At 39.1% G+C, this 18,417-nt stretch overlaps 2 protein-coding genes across 2 annotated transcripts in view; one reads left to right on the top strand and one right to left on the bottom strand.

Moving 5' to 3' along the window:
• Window positions 1-18,417, bottom strand: part of LOC111571623 (ras-related protein Rab-26) — a 123,028-nt gene that overhangs the window by 18,657 nt on the left and 85,954 nt on the right. The window lies entirely within an intron of this gene.
• On the top strand, window positions 1,832-5,377 carry LOC118470630 (microtubule-associated serine/threonine-protein kinase 2-like). Its single transcript, XM_035950308.2, has 3 exons — window positions 1,832-1,920; window positions 2,508-3,563; window positions 4,298-5,377. The coding sequence occupies exons 2-3, from the start codon at window positions 2,545-2,547 to the stop codon at window positions 4,326-4,328; spliced, it is 1,050 nt and encodes a 349-aa protein (XP_035806201.2). The 5' UTR covers window positions 1,832-1,920; window positions 2,508-2,544; the 3' UTR covers window positions 4,329-5,377.

Genomic DNA, 18,417 nt, shown 5'->3' with positions numbered 1-18,417 from the left:
GATGTGGCTTATAATCCGGATCCATGGATTTGTTAAATATTTCTGTATCATTGCAAGATAGTGGCACGACGTCACAGTAACTATGACAACAAGTGAACAAATGTCAGTTGCCTGCTGACGATCACTATTGTGATCCTACTACAAATCAACCGTTGCAGACTTATCGAGATTTATGTGTCCGAAATGATACAAGAAACAACTGACTAAATTGTGGGGGTGTTTCTGAGTCCCATCAATTCTTGCCGCCCACTATATATTTAGGTCATGCAATTCAGTATCCGTACATAATGTACACATGCATAACACAAGCCTGTGCAAGATTTGAGGCATCGGAAATGATACAATGACTGAGCAGCCTTGGCCGATGACACACAGCTGTACATTGCTGTATCTCCTGATGACCCAGAGCCAATAGATGTTCTTTCAACTGCATTTCATATGCCAAATTGTGAATAGCAGAGAGTTATGTACAGCTCAATCAGGACAAATTGTGGTCTTTAGTAGATAAGATAAGCTAAGTCCTTTATTTCTCCCCACGCCAGGGGAAATTCACATTGTTACAGCAGCTTATGTAGCAATAGACGTAGTAATAGAAATAAAATAATAATAGAACAGTAGTAATAATATTTAGAACATGTACAGGGATGAGAAATGAGGATGAAATAGTGCAGTAGTGACACTGTAAGACAAAAGTGAAACTCAGAAAGAGAAACTCAATGTGTAACCACAAGCACTGACAATAAAAACCATCTCAAGAAAAGAGAAACCTCATCTTTGACTTGGATCTCAGTTTCGAGCCTCGCATCAGAAACTAAGAATGCATTTTATCATTCAGAGGACACTGCCAGAGTGTGACAGTTTCTCTCTGAAGCTTTTTGTCTTTTGTTGTGTAAAGCATTTTGTTCCATTCTATTTTCATGAAAGTGCTATACAAACAAAGTCTGACTGATTGATTGTTTGTTACCATTTTAGTTTAGCATGGTAACAATGTCTATTAACACTAAGCAGCTGAGGCTGATGGGAATGCCACTAGTTTTGTCCCCAAAGTGGTTACAATTCATCCTGAGAGGGACATGAATGTCTAAATCATTTCAATCAAAAGATATTTTATTCATAATCATAAATGTCCTATCTATCACTGGAGAAGAAGTTGGGTAATGTTCATATCAAGTTATGTACAGTTCCAACCAGAATTTGCAGAATTTTTTATCTGGATCAAAGCATGGACCAACTGGGTGTTTACCATCCCCAGAGCAGCACTGCTGGTGTGGCTGAAAATGTTCCTGCCTGCAGCTGCAGCTGAGTTTCTGAAGCAGTGAGCGGTTACAACATGCTTGAAAACAAATGGCCATAATTGCCGAGACTGTTTATCTATGAATAGGGAGCACTCAATCTGTTTCATCGTGTAGAAGAGGCCTTCAAAGTGCAAAACATCAACACTACACACAATCAGAGATATAAAATGATGAGATACACTATTCTATGAAGAAATTATAATTTTTTTTTTCATTTTTAGCACTCAGGGCTTGGGAAAGTCATTGTTGAGTGAATGATTTGGGTAAAAAGCAGTGGATTATTATTGAAAATAGAATAGTAGCTACAGTGAGCTCATAGAGGTGTTCTACTAGTTTAAGTGCTTTGAAACTGTGTGAAATGTATCACTCTTGTACAACTATTTCCTTTCAAACACAGCTTACTTCATGCTGTTATGAAACAGCTGCTCATCAAGTCCATCAAAACTCGTGTGTGTGCATGTGCGATTTTGTGTGAAATGAGGAATTTGAGGGTTTCTGGGCGTTAATTTGAGGAAGTTGTGGTCAGATTTGGGTGGGGGGCACAGAGAGATTGATATTAAGACAGAGATGAGTGAAAGAGATTCGTCCAGACTGAAAGAGAACTGAGATCAACACAGCGCTGCAGGTAAACAATATTTTACAATTAATATTTCACAATGCATCAAAGGCTGTAAAAACACTGCAAACATGTCAAAGATAAGTTTTAAGGTTTCTGGTAAATCGTTTTAATTGGAGGTTTTCAAGGTTTTGCGAAATAGTTGAAGCCATTTTCAGAGAATTTGCTGTTAATTATTGAGCATGTTAACAGAAGTAGTAGTTCATTCAGATCAACTACTTTATGTATTTTAAAGCAGCTGCAGATGAAATATACTCACAAAATGTAAAATTCATAAATAAAAAACATCAGATCACTCCCAAAGGACATTACTGAGTCCGTTTGGTGAGTTCACACTTCAGCAAAAACCCCAAACAGTTATCCAGCATATAGCTGATAATCAACGTAAATGTTAAATTAACTTTTAAAACTGGTATTTTTCACTTGATCCACACAACTAATGAGTGGTGACAGCTAGAATCTCTGTTGTGAAAAGTCAGCGGTTGTGAAACATATGGAAATTTATTTTAAGAAGTCGTGCTGGGTGTCTGCTCTTCCTCTTTCTGAAATTGAAACATCCTGAAACAGCCTACTCCCTCCTTTCTCTATCTTCTCAGGGTTATTCACACGCTGAGGTCTCACCCACCAAGCGAGATGAATAAATGCCCCACTGCTGTTAATAGTCCTGCTCATCCAGTCTGTGTCAGTGGTAGTGATGCTGTCCAGATGAGTAAAACAGGCCCTAATGCTAATAATGTGAGCCTCAGAGCAAAGAACAAGGACAGACAAGGACCACATCACATCCAGGAGCCTAGACAGCGTCCTCTGTCAACGATCTCCATCTCTGATGTGACCCCCTACTCTCATCAGCGCCGGTGGTCAGCCGACTTCTGCACATGCGGGAACTCTACCGGCATTATTGTGAGGAAGAAGAAGAAGCAGCCAAAGCCTCCTCAGCGTTGCCTCGCCCTCCTCCAACCCCACTCAGATTCCCAGGCTTCAGTGAGACGCTACTCCTGCCCTCCTTTGGGGACCTCTACCTCACCTGGTCAGTCCTCTTCCTCTTCCTCCTCCTCCTCCACCACCTCATCCTGCTCCTCACCTCCTCCCACCCAGACATCTGTCGTCGCTGGCCACGACCCTCGAGGCTGGAGGTTGCATCGTAAGTCCAGCTCCACCTCCTCTCCGCTTCGCGCTAACAGGCTGTCTCTACAGATTTCCATCCCTGTCACCCCTGTTCCAAACACTCCAAACAACCCAGAGCCATCAACAAAACCTGCCCTCAGACCCAAACCTTTCCATCGCCACCACTCCGACTCCTCGGCCTCCCTCAGATTTTTGGGAAGCCCTCGTTCTGGGGTGACAGCAGAGGAGCTCTGTGCTGTGCGTCTCCGCCATGTCACACTTTCTGATGACGATGTCTTCACCAAGGGGGCTCAAGAGAAAGACAAGGTGACCACTCGGCCACGCAAAATACCACCACCTGTTCCGGAAAAAACAGCCTTGGCTAGACAAATAGCACAACTGATTTCTCATTCACGGCGGCGCTGTGGGCAAGTTACAGCTAAAAGCGACAAAAATGAAAGCCTTCACACTGGCGTGATGACGCCAAATCCTGAATATTCACACCAGACTGTGGAAAACAGCAGCATATGTGCACGTGTCAACAATAGGTAAGTACTCAAAAATTCCTTAATACTCATGTAAAGGAAAAATTACATCAGATTAACACCTGAAGCTAACAGAATTCCAAGTTAAAGAGATAATCTGGAAATTGTACAGTACACTAGAAAGTTGGAAAATTTGTGAGGGACACATACAGAGCCTCGAATGTGCAGATTTTTCCCATAGAATCCACTTACATATTTGGTGCTGCCCTCTAGTGGCACTGCTCTGGACCAACGCACACATATTGCAAACGAAATGTAGAATAAAGTGTGGATTTATAGCTAACCATAATATTTATTTTCAATAAATGCATGGATAATAATTGGTGATAATAACTATGGAATCAAGTGACAGATGCATTTAAACTTTCACAATTACTAGAGCATTAAATCAAAATTATTCTTGTCATTTTTACAGCTGTAGCATTAGAATTATACAAGAGAATGAAATTTTTTTTTCTTTCAAAACTGTATTTTTTAATAAAGAAGTTTAGTATGAAGCTTGAATAAAGCATCGCAAATGCAACATGACTGTCAGTTTTTAGCACAGTTTTTTGTTAAAAAACAAACAAAAAAAATAAGTTGTTGCATACGAAGATGATGCCCAACATTGTCTTTGCAGTTTGGAGAGATTCAAGCCCAAACACCTGAGTGTCTTTCATCCTGATTAACTTTTGATTGATTTCCTTTATGAAATGCTGAGTGAGAGGAGGGGTTTCACAGTGTTTCCTGTCTTTCAGCTGGGCTACATCTTCATATCAGCAGCGATAGGGAGAGGTCCACCCCACACTTCCCTGGCTGAGGAATCTGAAAGAAGAGAACCGAAACCTTCTCTAATCACCGACACCAGACTGTGTGAAGTAGATAGAAGATGTTTCTCCCTGGGGATTGGACACCATGTTCTGTCTGCTTGATTTAAGGTATTTTCAATTGGCTGAAATTCCTACAGACTAAAACACACTTTTATAGTTCCCACATCAAAGAAAGTGAGTGTTATTACTTGAGTTTTGCATCGTTTTATCTATTTACCAGATTGTTGGATCCATGCTTCTTCTTCTTTGTTGTGGAAATATGACTTTGTTTTTTGCTTTGTTTTCTGTTACAAGCCGGGGCAGCTTTAAGGGAACACGTGGTTACTTTTGTAGAAGGAAACAAACCCTGCAGATGTTGTAACTCCTGCTCATTATGAATACAGACGATAAAACTCAGAGAGCGCAGTACTCCGCCAAGGCTGTTCATTCCCTCATATGCCATTGTCAGAAATGCAGTATTTTTTATTTTTAGAAATACAGCATTTGTTTATTTATTAGTTATTGACAATCAGAAGTCATGGCACCATAGAATGTGTCCATTTAATAGAGATGTACCCACAAACAACATGACCTTGAGCACAGGCGTGTCTTATGCATGTGTACGTTATGTACACACACCAAATCGTGTGACCTAAATATGTAGCGAGTGGTGGGAATTGACGGGACTCAGAAACACCCCCACAGCTTAATCAGATGACACCATGAGGATGTGTCATCAGTTATTTCAGGCCAGCACGTATAATTTCTATTCATTGTTTTAAAAATATCAAAAACAATGGTTAAAGCTTCTCAAGTGTGATGATTTGCTTTTTTAATTCGCTGAATACAACACTGTCAATTAAGCTTTTCAAATGCCACGTTACTTACAGCCAATTTAATCAATTATAAATAAGCTGTTTTAACTGTTTAACAGTGCAGGTAATCTCTGCTTTGGTCAAAATACATGATGAGTGGAGCCATATGAGTGTATGAAAAGTGTTACTTTTCTAATAAATTTTGTGAAAAACCTGTGCTTCTTTGTTTGTTGTTATCAGCAGTTCACATGGTCTGATGTATTTTGACACTCCAGTTGAATTTCTGCCGCTATGCTCCAGTTCATGCTTGGCAGGCTCTTATTATATGCTGAATAATACTGAGGTAAGCTCAAGTGCGTTTGTCCGACAGATGCACGGATGCAATGGCTAGTAGCAGGAAAATCTGACCTGCTTGTGCCTGCTATGTGACTGGACTAGTATGTGGACTTAATGAAAGTGCAGAGAATCTCAAAAACTGGGATCCTCACAGCAAAAGCTGAGAGTGTACAGAGAGTCTAATCACAAAGAAGCAGCTGCTCACTTGGAAATCACTGGGGAAACTGAAAAAATGGATATTATCATTTTGTGTTTACTGGTTAAAGGTTACAAACAACTGCAGTTTTATAAATGTAAAAAAAATACAGATTTTTTTTTTGCTGCAAAAGAAGCAGGGAAAAACATGAAATTACAGTGAGAGGATTAAGCCCAGACTGTGTAAAGTAGCTGCAAAAGGCCATCACTTGTTTACCTTCTGTTACCCAGATTAGGTTTCAAGCTTTTCTCTGCACATTCATTGTCAACTTTAACAACTAGGCTCTAATAGAAGTGAGTGTTGAGTCCAACTGATCAAAGGGCAACACTTCATTTCACAGGTCCCAAAGTTTCCTATTAATTTTCTAAAGCAGAACTGACTGGGTAATTGGAGGGGTTGTAATTTTTTAAGGGAAACTGAGACATTTATTATGGGAAATTGAGACAAAGTAGAATCTGTATCTTTCCACTTCTTTCCACATGTAAACATAATATTTGTCCTTGTATGATAGAGTAGAATGAAGCTTGTTCTTCAATAGAGAAATACATAAAAACTGATTTTAATGGACCTCTGTAAATCTTTCCATTCATTTAAGGTATGCTACAGTGACATTTACTACATTTCCCATCATGCAACTCAGAGTTAAAACTTACCATTTCATAATATACACTTTCTATTATTAATTTTCCGGCAACCCATTACATATGTGACTGACTTTAGTAGTTGTTAGCATTCCAAGGATAGTTGTTTGCATTGCTAAGAAACATTTAAATATACGCCACATAAATATAGTAAAAACATTATATAATATTTGATTAAAGAGGTGAGCTTCTACGCTTCATTTTTTAAGAGAAAAGTAACTGGAAGGCCCACAGCAGCTCACATTTACAGCTATTCATTTTGCCCTGTGGTTGTTCTGTTAATATAACAATACAATATAATCATTTTAAATAAAGTCAGAGTAGGCCCAGTGAATAATTGGAATGTAACAGTGTCTTGAGCTGGCCCAAGAAAACCAGATAAAAATTCCAAACAGCTGTATACAGTACGTGACTTCTTTATTTAATGTGTGGTAACGTGGTTGCAAGCAGCTTCAACTCCCAGAGGCCCCGACCTTTGCTGCATGTCATTCCATGCATGCTTTCTCTTCCATGCCCCAACTCCCAATTCCTGTTTATCTCTACTGTACTATCTTTAAAAAGTCCAAAAAACAAGCAACAACAAAAGCCCAGCCCTTTCAGCAATATGCAGTTGTTGACAACAAATACATTTAAAACGTATGAGCCACTAGCAGAAGAACCCAGTTTGTGTTAGGCAATTTTTCCCTCTCCTACTTTAACTGTATGTATATATACACAATACAATACAAAAAATATCCTATCGTATAAATTCCTATCAATTTAATTGCAAAAAAGTAAGGCGTAGTCTGATGCCAGACAGTTTATGATTTATGCTAGTGATAAGTGAGGTTAATAACATATCCAGTGGAATGTCTCGATGTGAATTTCTTGGCTTGCCAAATGGAAAGCGACGTCAGTGAGGGCGTGAAACAACTTGTAGACTAAGAAGGCTCTTCCTTCTTAGCCTACCTGACTATTCTGGTATTCGGGTATTCTTCTATTCTGCCTGTCTCTCAGTTTCCATCACATTTATCACTGCCGGTCTATCAGCGGCTACATCACTTGTTGGCTTCAATGCAAACATTGGCTTCTCCCACCTACCAGTAGTCCTATTTTAGCCACAAGCCATGTGCCATAATAATAAAGCCAACTGATGTCTCATGTTGGCCACTCTCCTCGCATGATGTAATTTTTTTCTGGCATATCAAAAAACTTGATCAGCCTGAATAATCCTCTCTTGTAAAGAAAAAAAAAGACTGAAGACCATCAAGCCATTGATAAGCTCAAAGCAGATTCCATTATTGCAACCAAGTTAAACTGTGTCTGCTGTCGATGCAAACCAAACAGATGTTATGTTGTTTTCAGAGTGAATCATCTGCAGTATATAGGACAAAGCAATCTTTAATTATAGTAATATGAGTGAGAGGTAAAAGCATGTAGACAGAGAAGTTTGGATGGAGTCTAATGGAGTTGTGTGTGAATCTGGGTTTGGTCCGCTGAGATGTGTCGAGCAGACCGGAGAGAGATCTGCAGTGTCGGCTGGGAGCAACGCTGCAGGCAGGTAAATGGTGAGGCTGAAAACCGCCACATTTACACATAAACACAGGCAGACAGAGACCACACATTCAATGTGCATGCAAATCTAAAGATGCGGCATCTCAAATTTCCTCTTCATTTCACTTTTTTTTACATTGGCTGAGCAAGAAAATAGTGTGGGGAAAGTTGTGTACTTGATACTCTTTTTCGTAAAATAAACTTCATCCTAAATTTATGAAAATAACAGCAAATATATCCCTCAAGAAATGAAGACCAGCAGGAGAAATCATTCCACAAATAAATTCACATTTTTAGGGTCTAAATCTAGATGAAAGTACAAAAATACACAACTTCATGCACTGATACTTGCTGCACTTAAAGCCTGAAGACAACAAGCTGAATGCTGCTTTCAACTCTGTAAAGATCTGAGTGTTGCTAATTTTGCCTGTGTATAGCTACTGTGAAATCAAGTCTTTCTGCCACGAAGTAATGGCTCTGAACTCTGCAGAAAGACAAACATGATGATCACGTGACTCTGAATCACTCTGATGGCACACAGGCTATGATCACACCCACAGTTTGTAGCCTTTGGGCAAAACCTAGTTAGAAGTTTTACTTCAGGGGGAGAAAAAGGGGTACAGCTGTAGGATTCATCCAGTCACTCATCATAAAGAAGCTGCAGGTTAAGTTTTGTTAAAAACCCAAATAATTGTATTAATTCGCTTTTAGATTTGGCCTCATTTCGGATCTGCTCTGCAACTATCATGCAGCATTTTACTCCTGATTCAGGAATCAGTGCATCACACAATGGCTGCATTTAGTAGTACTGCATAATTTGATGCCTTTACAGCACAATGAACACATAGAAAGAGGTGGTCTAGTTCCAGTTGGATGTATCAGTCTGAAGAGTGACTCTGACAAAAGTGTTGTTTTTCTGCTTTTCGGATGCAATGACGCATGTAAACAGTGGAAAAGCACTAGTGTATGTCGATATGGTAACAGAGTGCAGCAAAATCCTGGACCGTGTGACCATAAATACACAACAAATAATGCAGTTTATTTTTAAAATTATGGCTGTGTCGTAAGAGTTAAATACCATGTTCTAAGACCTAACCAGTTCTAGGGATAACTGGACCAATGCCATTTTGAGGATACACTGGATCAGTCTGCACCAACTACTGGGCCCCTAGTATGTACTGCAGCTAATCAATGGTTTTCTTGTCTCCAGTGCTACAAAGACTGTTTATTGCAAATATCATTACCGCTGACCACGGACAGTTTGACAATTTGGTCAGTATTTGTGCAGTGCTTCTGTCACTGAATAGGAAATGCTCTTTTAAGATGTATTTTTATGCTGATTTTTTTGCACTAAGTTATTTTTATAATGTTGGATACGAGCTTTTTTTTTTTTTTTTTTTTAAATGTTCATCTTAATCCCCTAAATTTTTGCCAGTGATTTAAAAACTAGGAAAAACTACATTTTTGGCTCAGTGGTAGGCAGAAAAAAGGAGAAGCAGATAGATACAGAAGCCATTGCTACTTTGCTAAGCTTGTGGACATGAAATAGCATGATAAGTATAGTCTACATTAAAGGTCCCATATTCAGCAAATCAGCAAATCAATAGAAGATTCACACGTCTCTCAGTTTTTCAGCTCAAAATACAAAATACTATAAACATGGTTCATTTCACCATGACTTTGTAACAGGCTGCTCTAAATGGACCGTTTTGCTATTAAAATCAGAGTTTAAATACTTAGTGGTGTGTAAAGCTCAGAGGCTAACTTGTGGGAGGTTTGAGGAGGGGCACAAATAAGCATCTCTGTATCTTAACAGCTTATATTTTCAAGTTTATAACACAAAATACAACAATGAAGGATTTTCACCATATGGGACCTTTAAGTCTAGCAGTCTTAACAGGTGCTTTAATAGAGCATGCATATGTGACAATTCCAAGTTAAACCCTGCACGAAGAGATTTAGTGTTGTTAGACGAGACAAGATAAATCTGTAAAGGGCAGCACAGTGCGTTGGCAAAAGAAAACGACACAATGTGTTTGCTACATCACACATTAATACAAGCAGACTAGAAGGTGATGCTGCTGATAAATGCTGCTGTTCAGTTCACTAAAGAACTTTATCTTTCGTTTATAAGTTGTTGTTTTTTTAACAAAGTTTAGGTCTCAGATTGCCCGTGGGCATTTGTTTAGTTAATACACTGACACATATAGTTAAATAAGTGCACTGCCGACAGACTGTATATCTACTTAGGCAATCTGAAAAAATGCAGATATTAAGAGTGTTATTAATGCCGTTTGTTGTCATTAAATTATTGTAATTTATCAGATGCCAAAAATACAACAACAGCAACAACAAAAATCACCACCAACAACCACCCTGCTCTCATACACTAAAAACATAACTAAGTAAATACACTTTGGAGCTCTGCTGCCTTTTGCATTTTTGGGCCCATAGAGAATGTATATTAGAGTCACTCTCCAGCTGATTTGGAGAAAACTACACTCATCTGAGACGTTCCCTACCTTCCTGTGGCTCCCTGAACACATGGATATCAAGAAATTATTTAAAGTTGTGGCTCCTACTTTTAAGATTCTAGAGGTTTTTCTTTTTTTTTTTTTAATCTTAACAGACACAATAAATGCCATCTAGAAGTCCAATAATCTCAAACAAACCTTACAAGGCATGTGAGTAAAAATTCTTTTTGACCAGTGTGGTCCACACGATCCTGCAGACCAATTGTGGCCACTCTGGCACAATTACCTTCAACCCCAGCACTGTTGCTGGAGGCTTTTGTGATGGGAATGAACTTCAGATATAAGTTTTCACTCAAACTGAGAGATTAATAACTGCGAGCTGAAGAGGAAGAAGGAGCTGAAGTCCCAGGAGTCTAAATGAGATGGTGAGATGCACTCTGAGGAAGAACAAGAAGAAAAGATGAAAAGGCAGAGAGGAAGAGATCTTTTCATCCCTCAGAGTGAAGAGAGCAACCGAGGCAGAACAGACTGACACTTATTAGCCTGCTGCACTATGAGTGTGTGTTTGGGACAGCCTGTTATGTGAGGACGATGTGTGTGTCAGCATGGTTTTGTGAGAAAGCGCATATGTGTGTGTTCTAAGTGTTATTGTAGGTACCCCAGCAATAGTAATGAAATCCTGAAAACTAATAGGTTCTCAGCAATAGACACATAGATGAGTTTGTCTTCTTATCTATTTTATTGTCAAGCTCAAGTAGCACTCACCATCTATATTTCTGTGTGTATATCAATGTGGTGGACTCCATTATAATGCTTCAGTGGATTATATGCCCATTAAATCCAGATAATATAGTCCTCTCCATACAGTGTATCCATGGCTGTCAACATAACACATTTCCAGATTACAGATTTCTACCTGAGGCAACATTCAAGTACACATTGTCAGCTTTATATAGAAGATTTAAAATGACAAAATCAAATAGATATAAAGTGAGATACAATTTTTCATAGTTTTCTTTTATTGCATACTGTGTCATGATTAAAGAAATATGTGTTTAAAGGGCAGTTACTTTGCTCTTCGTCTTGTTTTTCCCACTGTGACACAACATTTCACAATTAAGGGATATGTACCTATCAACCACAACATTAAAACCACTGAGAGGTGAAGTGAATGACATTGATCTTCTTGTTAATGCAATGTTCAGTTGGAAAACCTTGGCATTCATATGGACAGCTAGACCTACCTAGATATTCTTTCTCAAGCATGCTTTCCTATGGCAGTGGCACCACCCAACACCACCAACCTCCCACATGCTGGATGTTGGTATGTCAGTTATAACTGTCGTCAAGCACTTGAATGTCCACAACTCCACTTTTTGTCATTCAAGAAATTATTTCAGACACTCGTGTCCATCATAATCTTGGCCCCCAAAATGTCCACCAACCTCACCAAGCCCTTCAGGAAGCATTGACAACCTCTCTAACTCTATGTGTAGCGTGTGGTGTACTAGTCTATGATACCACTCTCAATCAGCACATTATCATTTCCAATGTAGTGTGTACTTGGTTGTTGCATGACGTACACTACTGTTCAAAAGTTTGGGGTCACTTAGAAATGTCCTTATTTTTGAATGAAAAGCATTTTTTTATTTAGTGAAGATGACATTAATTTAATCAGAAATACAGTCTAGACATTGTTAATGTGGTAAATAACTATTCTAGCTGGAAATGACTGATTTTTAATGGAATACCTACATAGGAGTACAGAGGAACATTTCTAACAACCATCACTCCTGTGTTCTAATGCTACATTGTGTTAGCTAATCATGTTGAAAGGCTAACTGATGATTAGAAAACCCTTGTGCAATTATGTTATGGCATGAATAAAAGTGTGACTTTTCATGGAAAACATGAAATTGTCTGGGTGACCCTAAACTTTTGAACAGCAGTGTATATTTGGTTGTAGAGATTTTGTGTGTTGGAAAAACAAGTGTTCATTTCCCTTTAGATGTTGCGTAAAATACTACATGCTCTTTCAGTAAATAATGGAATTAGGCTTCAACATGTGCAGGTATTTATAAGAAGTATAATTTAAGTAAAGACTGATGAAAAGAGTGAAATCTGAATCTGGAGGTTCTGGAGAAAGCTGGCCATCAGGACATAGTGAGCCCATCTGTAGGGTGGAGTTTCAGACAGAGGCTTAACCAGTGCAAGGGCCAGATGGAATATGAACTTGCGCAGGGTCAACTGAAGATAAATAAGAAGTTACTTTAACCACTTATATGCCAGCAAAGCCTCACAACAAAAATATAAATTCTCCTTTAATGCCAAAAATGTAAATAAGTAAAACATATTTTTACCTTTTTGTGCACATATATGTATAAGAATATAATACATACAATAAGATGTATTGTATTTCTTTGTTTTTTGTTTTAAGTTTAGCCATTTGACATCTTTTGCACCGGGTAAGTGATTCCACTGGCTGCTACAGTCACAGTGCAGTTAAAGCAGTACTCAGCTGTATTTAAAGCACGCTACAGTTAGCTGCATGAAATCATGCCATTACTGAACTAAAAACCTCTTCAGTATAAAATGCTTGCAGCTGTGTACCCTTTAGTGGAGTTTGTGATCCGAAATGTGACACAGTGTCAACATGCTCTGTGATGTTACAAGATGTAGAAGCACAAATAATATTACTGCGCAATGTGCTTTTAGCTGAAAGTTTCAAAATCCCTCAAAACAATATCGACAAAACAAAAGTTCAGTCAATTGAAGTTGATTTTTTTTCCTACAAGAAACTGGTTGGTTGGATGTTTCCCTACCAAATAAAAGGCTGAAAGCTGATTCACAATCTACATGGAGAGTAAAATAACATTATCACATGTATTATTAGGATGGAAGTACACAGTGAAAGAACCAGAGAATTCTTACTGGGTTGGTCAGGCAGAGATTATTATTCACACTGGGAAGACACAGACACTGAGATCTCGGTAATTATTATTTTTCCCTATGTAGCAAATCACTGTAGGCCAAATAGTCCCTCACCTTTATAATTTGCTTAAGAAGGCATGACTGAAATATAGAAATGCACCGCAGGGACCCATGTAGTAGTTTAATAAGCCTTTACATGTAAACTTAAATTGATTGGAGAAAAAAAACAAGCAAACAAACAAAAAAAACCATCTGGAATGGTTGATCGAAGGTATGCTTTTCAAACACTTGAATACATTTCTTAACCAATTTTGCAGTATTAATCAAAAATGGATTAATTTGATATTGCTATTTTAAGCCATGGACACAATACAGGATGCAAAGATGGCTGTTACATATGTTACTGAACCAGCATAGCAATCCCAGTTGATCTTACCTTGATTTAACACATACACAGGCCAGAGGTCACTAAGCCTCACAGAAGGCTTTGTCATTGTGACCCTTTGCTAACTAACCCCCTACAATGCCAAACCAGGTGCTACAGCTAATCTGCAATACCTGAAGTGCGTATTATCTAAGAAAATTGTAGATACAAAATATTAAATGACTTGGATTGGATAAGAGAAAGTGGTCACATAATTTTGGGTTGCACTGCATATGCTAATTCGAGTAGTGGTGTGTCGCTACATGTGAGTCTGTCCGTGTTATCTGGTGCATGATGTGTCTGTGTGAATGTCACTGTGTGGCTGTGAGTCAGTGTTTAGGGCTGCAGCACATGCTGGAGCATTAGTGTGAATGTCTGTGGACCTTTTCCAGATCCTTCACATGCTGCAATAAGCCAACTACAGATGGAGCCATTAAAGTTTCTGTCAAATCCCCCTGAAAGGCTGAATAACCAATTAGTGTTCGACTACCACAAGCCTTTCACGACTTAATCGGCCATTCCTTTTCTTTTACATATTCATGGGACAAACACCGGCCTTTTCAAGCTGTTTTCTCATTCTTGTCTGATAAGCTGTGCAGACAATGGGGATGTTTTTTCGCCCAAAATAAAAAAAAGAAAGAATTGCCATTGTTATCGAGGTGGAGGGCGAAAAGCTAACTTGGTTTAAAAGAGCCTTGACAGATGGGAGAAAGTATAACAAATAAACAGAGCAAGATGCAGAAAGGAAGAGAAAAGTGTGAGGTCGCTAAGGGAAAATGGAGAAAATCAACAAATACACACACAGTGTGTGTCGAAAAGAGAAGCACAAACATTCATTTGATTCAGTGCAATAAACAGACAGCGAGCTGGAGAGTGCGTTTGCATTTTTAATTTACAGCTTGACAAAGGAAAGGACCTTGAAGAGCAGAGCATCACCACCTTCATCTGCCAGTCAAAAATGTTTTTATTTTTGTTTGTTTCTGTGCACCCAAAAGCAATTTGGCAGACCCGCAGCTCAATTAGGCAAACTGGCACCGAGAATCATCAACTTTTATGTTGTTACTGGGGAAACTGTGCTGCAAATGATTGCAAAAACATTTTTTCCCGTAATTTTACAATTTAGAATTTCATTTAGCAGACAATTTTATCCAAAGCGATGTACGTCTGAGAGTAGATACAACACAGCGTAGGTAGGCGGGGCAGCACTGAGGACCTTGTCTAAGGGTCCTCATTGGACAACTGTGCCCTGACCGGGATTTGAACCATCAATTCAAGCCAGTGTTGAGTCTCAATTATCAATGCTGTATTAAAATCCATTGCATATTTTCATGTGATTGCATCCCCCGAGTGATGTCTATTTATTTGATGTTGTAGTTTAAATTGTAGCTTCTAAGGATATACTGGTCAAGCTTTTTTTATGTCATTCCTGTGCACATTCCTGTGCTAAAGTCAGGGGTGCTAATCACTGAGCTATCCAGCTATTTTATAGTACTTTTTAAATTATTTGCTAAGCCACACAAAAATGAACAAATCAAATGCAAGTCCACATTTGTTTTCGAACATTCAGACAGGTTCAGATTTTTAAAATCTATCTTCATACAATACCATATCCATCTCTGCATTTCATTTTTGTTCACTGTTATCACTCATGCTGTCTAACCAGGCAGTGAACTGATTGCTCCTTGATGTAACAACGTAACTGGAGATTGCAACAGTTCTTGTTCTGGGTGAACATACACTCTGAATTTTAGTTGAAGCTAATATGAGACTTTTAGACAAATCAGTGGCCACACAGAACACAGCTTCTTTAAAGAAACATGGCAGGTACAGATGCTGCCTCTGACCGGTGAAGAAGATGCAACACCTGGGCCTTACCAGCTGTTTTTCTCTTTTTCATACAGACATTTGCTCTTCCTTCTGTCCTCAAGGATATACAGAAGGCTTCATAAAGTCACGCCTGCAAACTTCAGAGCCGTGGAAAAGGTGACACAATATGAAGCTAAAATCATGTCTGGAAGTCCAGGGAAAAAATGTTACTGTAGTGTGTATGTTAGTACACAAATGAAGCCTTTTAAAGCCTTATGAAATTTGAACATGAGAAAACAGCATAGCTGTATAGAATTTAATTTTTTTTAACCATAATGTTCAATCAACTTCAGTAATTTCATGTCATTATACTCTTGTTTGGCGGCTGCACAGTGGTTTGGTGGTTAGCACCGTCGCCTTGTAGATGTTCTCCCTGTGCATGCGTGGGTTTTCTCCGGCTCCGGCTTCCTCCCACAGTCCAAAAACATGCTCAGGTTAATTGGTGATCCTGGATTGCAGGTGTGATTGTTTGTCTTTATGTAGCCCTGTGATAGACTGGTGACCTGTCCAAGGTGTCCCCTGCCATCACCCAAAGTCTGCTGGGATAGACTCCAGTGTCCTGCAACCCTAATGAAGATTAGGCAGTGTATAGATAATGGATGGATGGATATTCTTGTTTGGATTGATATATTGCTTCTTATGTTTGAAGAGATGCAGCTCTACTTTGCTGAAGTCTGACCGACAAGCCAAAATGTAGAAAACATTTCCATTTTATCCAATTCGGCTCCCCTCCCTCCCAACTACACTTGTCTTTCTAGGTAATGAGCAAATAGACCTTGAAATTTTATGCAGCAGACTGAGTTCATTTCTCACAGTACACTACAAGCAGGGCAACGTTAGGGTACATGATTTCAAATTATTAAGACTGCAGCAGCAGAGCGTAGTGCGGTCAGTGCAGGTTAATTTCTTCTGTCAGTACTGCTCAGACTGCAGGTAATCCAACTTGACTCAGTGAAGTCTCACTGAAAAGCTGCACTGTAACTTCATGACTGACCTGCTAAACACTAAAACAGTTGCCAAAAAGACGCTAGTTGGCAAGCACAGTATGTAAAGTTAATCACATCAGATTTTTAAATCAATTACATTCATTTACATCCCACCCCCTTGATATAGGTGACCCCGGGATACCTTAATATGAGCTTAATTCCATTACTGGAGACTCATCACTACACTGCAGCAGTATTAGCATTTTCCTTTATGGATGGTTGGTGTTAATCTTTTCAGGAGAATACTATGCATAAATAAAATATGTAAAACTGGGCCAACCCCATGGCTGAATGGTTAGAATGCACATCACATGCACATGGGTGAAAATGCCCTCAGCTCCTTGTTCGACCCTCGTTGCTATCTGGACCTTCACTGTCTCTTTTCCCACAGTTCCTATCTATCTCTACTGCGCTTTTTATTTAAGGAAGGTGGAAAAATTTTTTTTTTTTCACATATAAATCATCCAGTCTGAGTTTACAGCAGTAATCTGTATGTTTCTTGGAAGATAATGGAAAATGTCAGAATCAAACTTGCTGCTGTTCTTTGAGTTTTAGGCATGACTGCATCGAAAATCTTGAGAGAGAGGCGACTTATAGAGATTTTACTAAGTGAATCAAACTAAAACTACACTATTAAAGTGGGAGGACAAAAATAAGAGGTCGAAGAGCTCCAGCTACAGCATCAGTGGAAATTAGCAGACACAGAAAACAATTAGTGTGTGTTGCTTTGGGGTGGACAATGGGGAGACACTCCATTGATTTCCTTTAAAGGAATTTTCAAAGAACAAATGTAGAGAGCCCAATCCTCCTATTGGCTCCAGCTCAACTTTAGAATATCATTTTGCATGTAGATTTCTGACAGTGTCACCATGCCAAGAAGGGATCACTTTGTGCCAAGAGTATTTAAAAGAGGGATGATTAAGTGACATAAATATTTCCACAAATTAATGAACATGAGGATTGCACTAAGATCGACTGCAACATATGGGAAATGCAACAGATCACATAAAAAGAAAGACAAACTTCCACTGACCACGTTTACACAAACTGCTTCTTATAGCTGGATCCATTTCTTCCTCCTCCCAACCATTTACCTGGCTGTGTGCCAGCTGACACCGGGTGTACATCAAATTGATTTTTACTTTACTGTTGAGGGAATCTGTTGAACAACAAAGCCTCCCCGCTGCGAAAAGGCTCTCAGTGATTTAATGATTTCATGATTTTTTTTTTTCTTCTGTGGCCTCAGTGCCCGAGCGTGTTGGTCAATACCAAAAAAACCTGCCTGTGTGTGTGCATGCTGCCGCGCTTGTCTGTGGAGCATTTGGCATGGGAGCGTAAATCTTTCGCCAACAGGGTGCACACAGAAGCAGCTGTAAAGCCCTGATATGAGGCTGTAAAGGATTCGAGGGTTTAAAGGCATCGGGCCCCTGAAACATTACAACTCTACTTCCACATAATGCATCAGCTATGAATAATGCGGCTTAGGCAACAGGCTGAAAAGCTAGCATTTTGACTACTCTCTACAGTATTCCCATTTGTTGTTGGTTTAGGTCAGTTTATTTGGATTATTTAGCCAATGTTGTGTCATAATCACGTTAAATTCCACAGTTTAATAATATCTGAACAATGGACACACCAAGCATTATGTAACAATCAGAGACAATCAGGGTCTAATCAATTATGATGGAAATGAGTGGAAAAAACATGTTGCACATGTAATCAAGAACCAGTTGGCATGACAACCAACAAAGCACAACATTAGTCATCAACATGTTCTAGATAAATGAGGATGAAATTACAATTTCAAGACTGACAAAGGGAGCTGCACAGTGGCTCAGTGGGTAGCACTTTCACCTTGCAGGTAGAA

This window comes from Amphiprion ocellaris, chromosome 18, assembly GCF_022539595.1.
Source record: "Amphiprion ocellaris isolate individual 3 ecotype Okinawa chromosome 18, ASM2253959v1, whole genome shotgun sequence".
Classification (NCBI taxonomy): domain Eukaryota; kingdom Metazoa; phylum Chordata; class Actinopteri; family Pomacentridae; genus Amphiprion; species Amphiprion ocellaris.
This window is presented reverse-complemented; position numbering and strand designations above follow the sequence as displayed.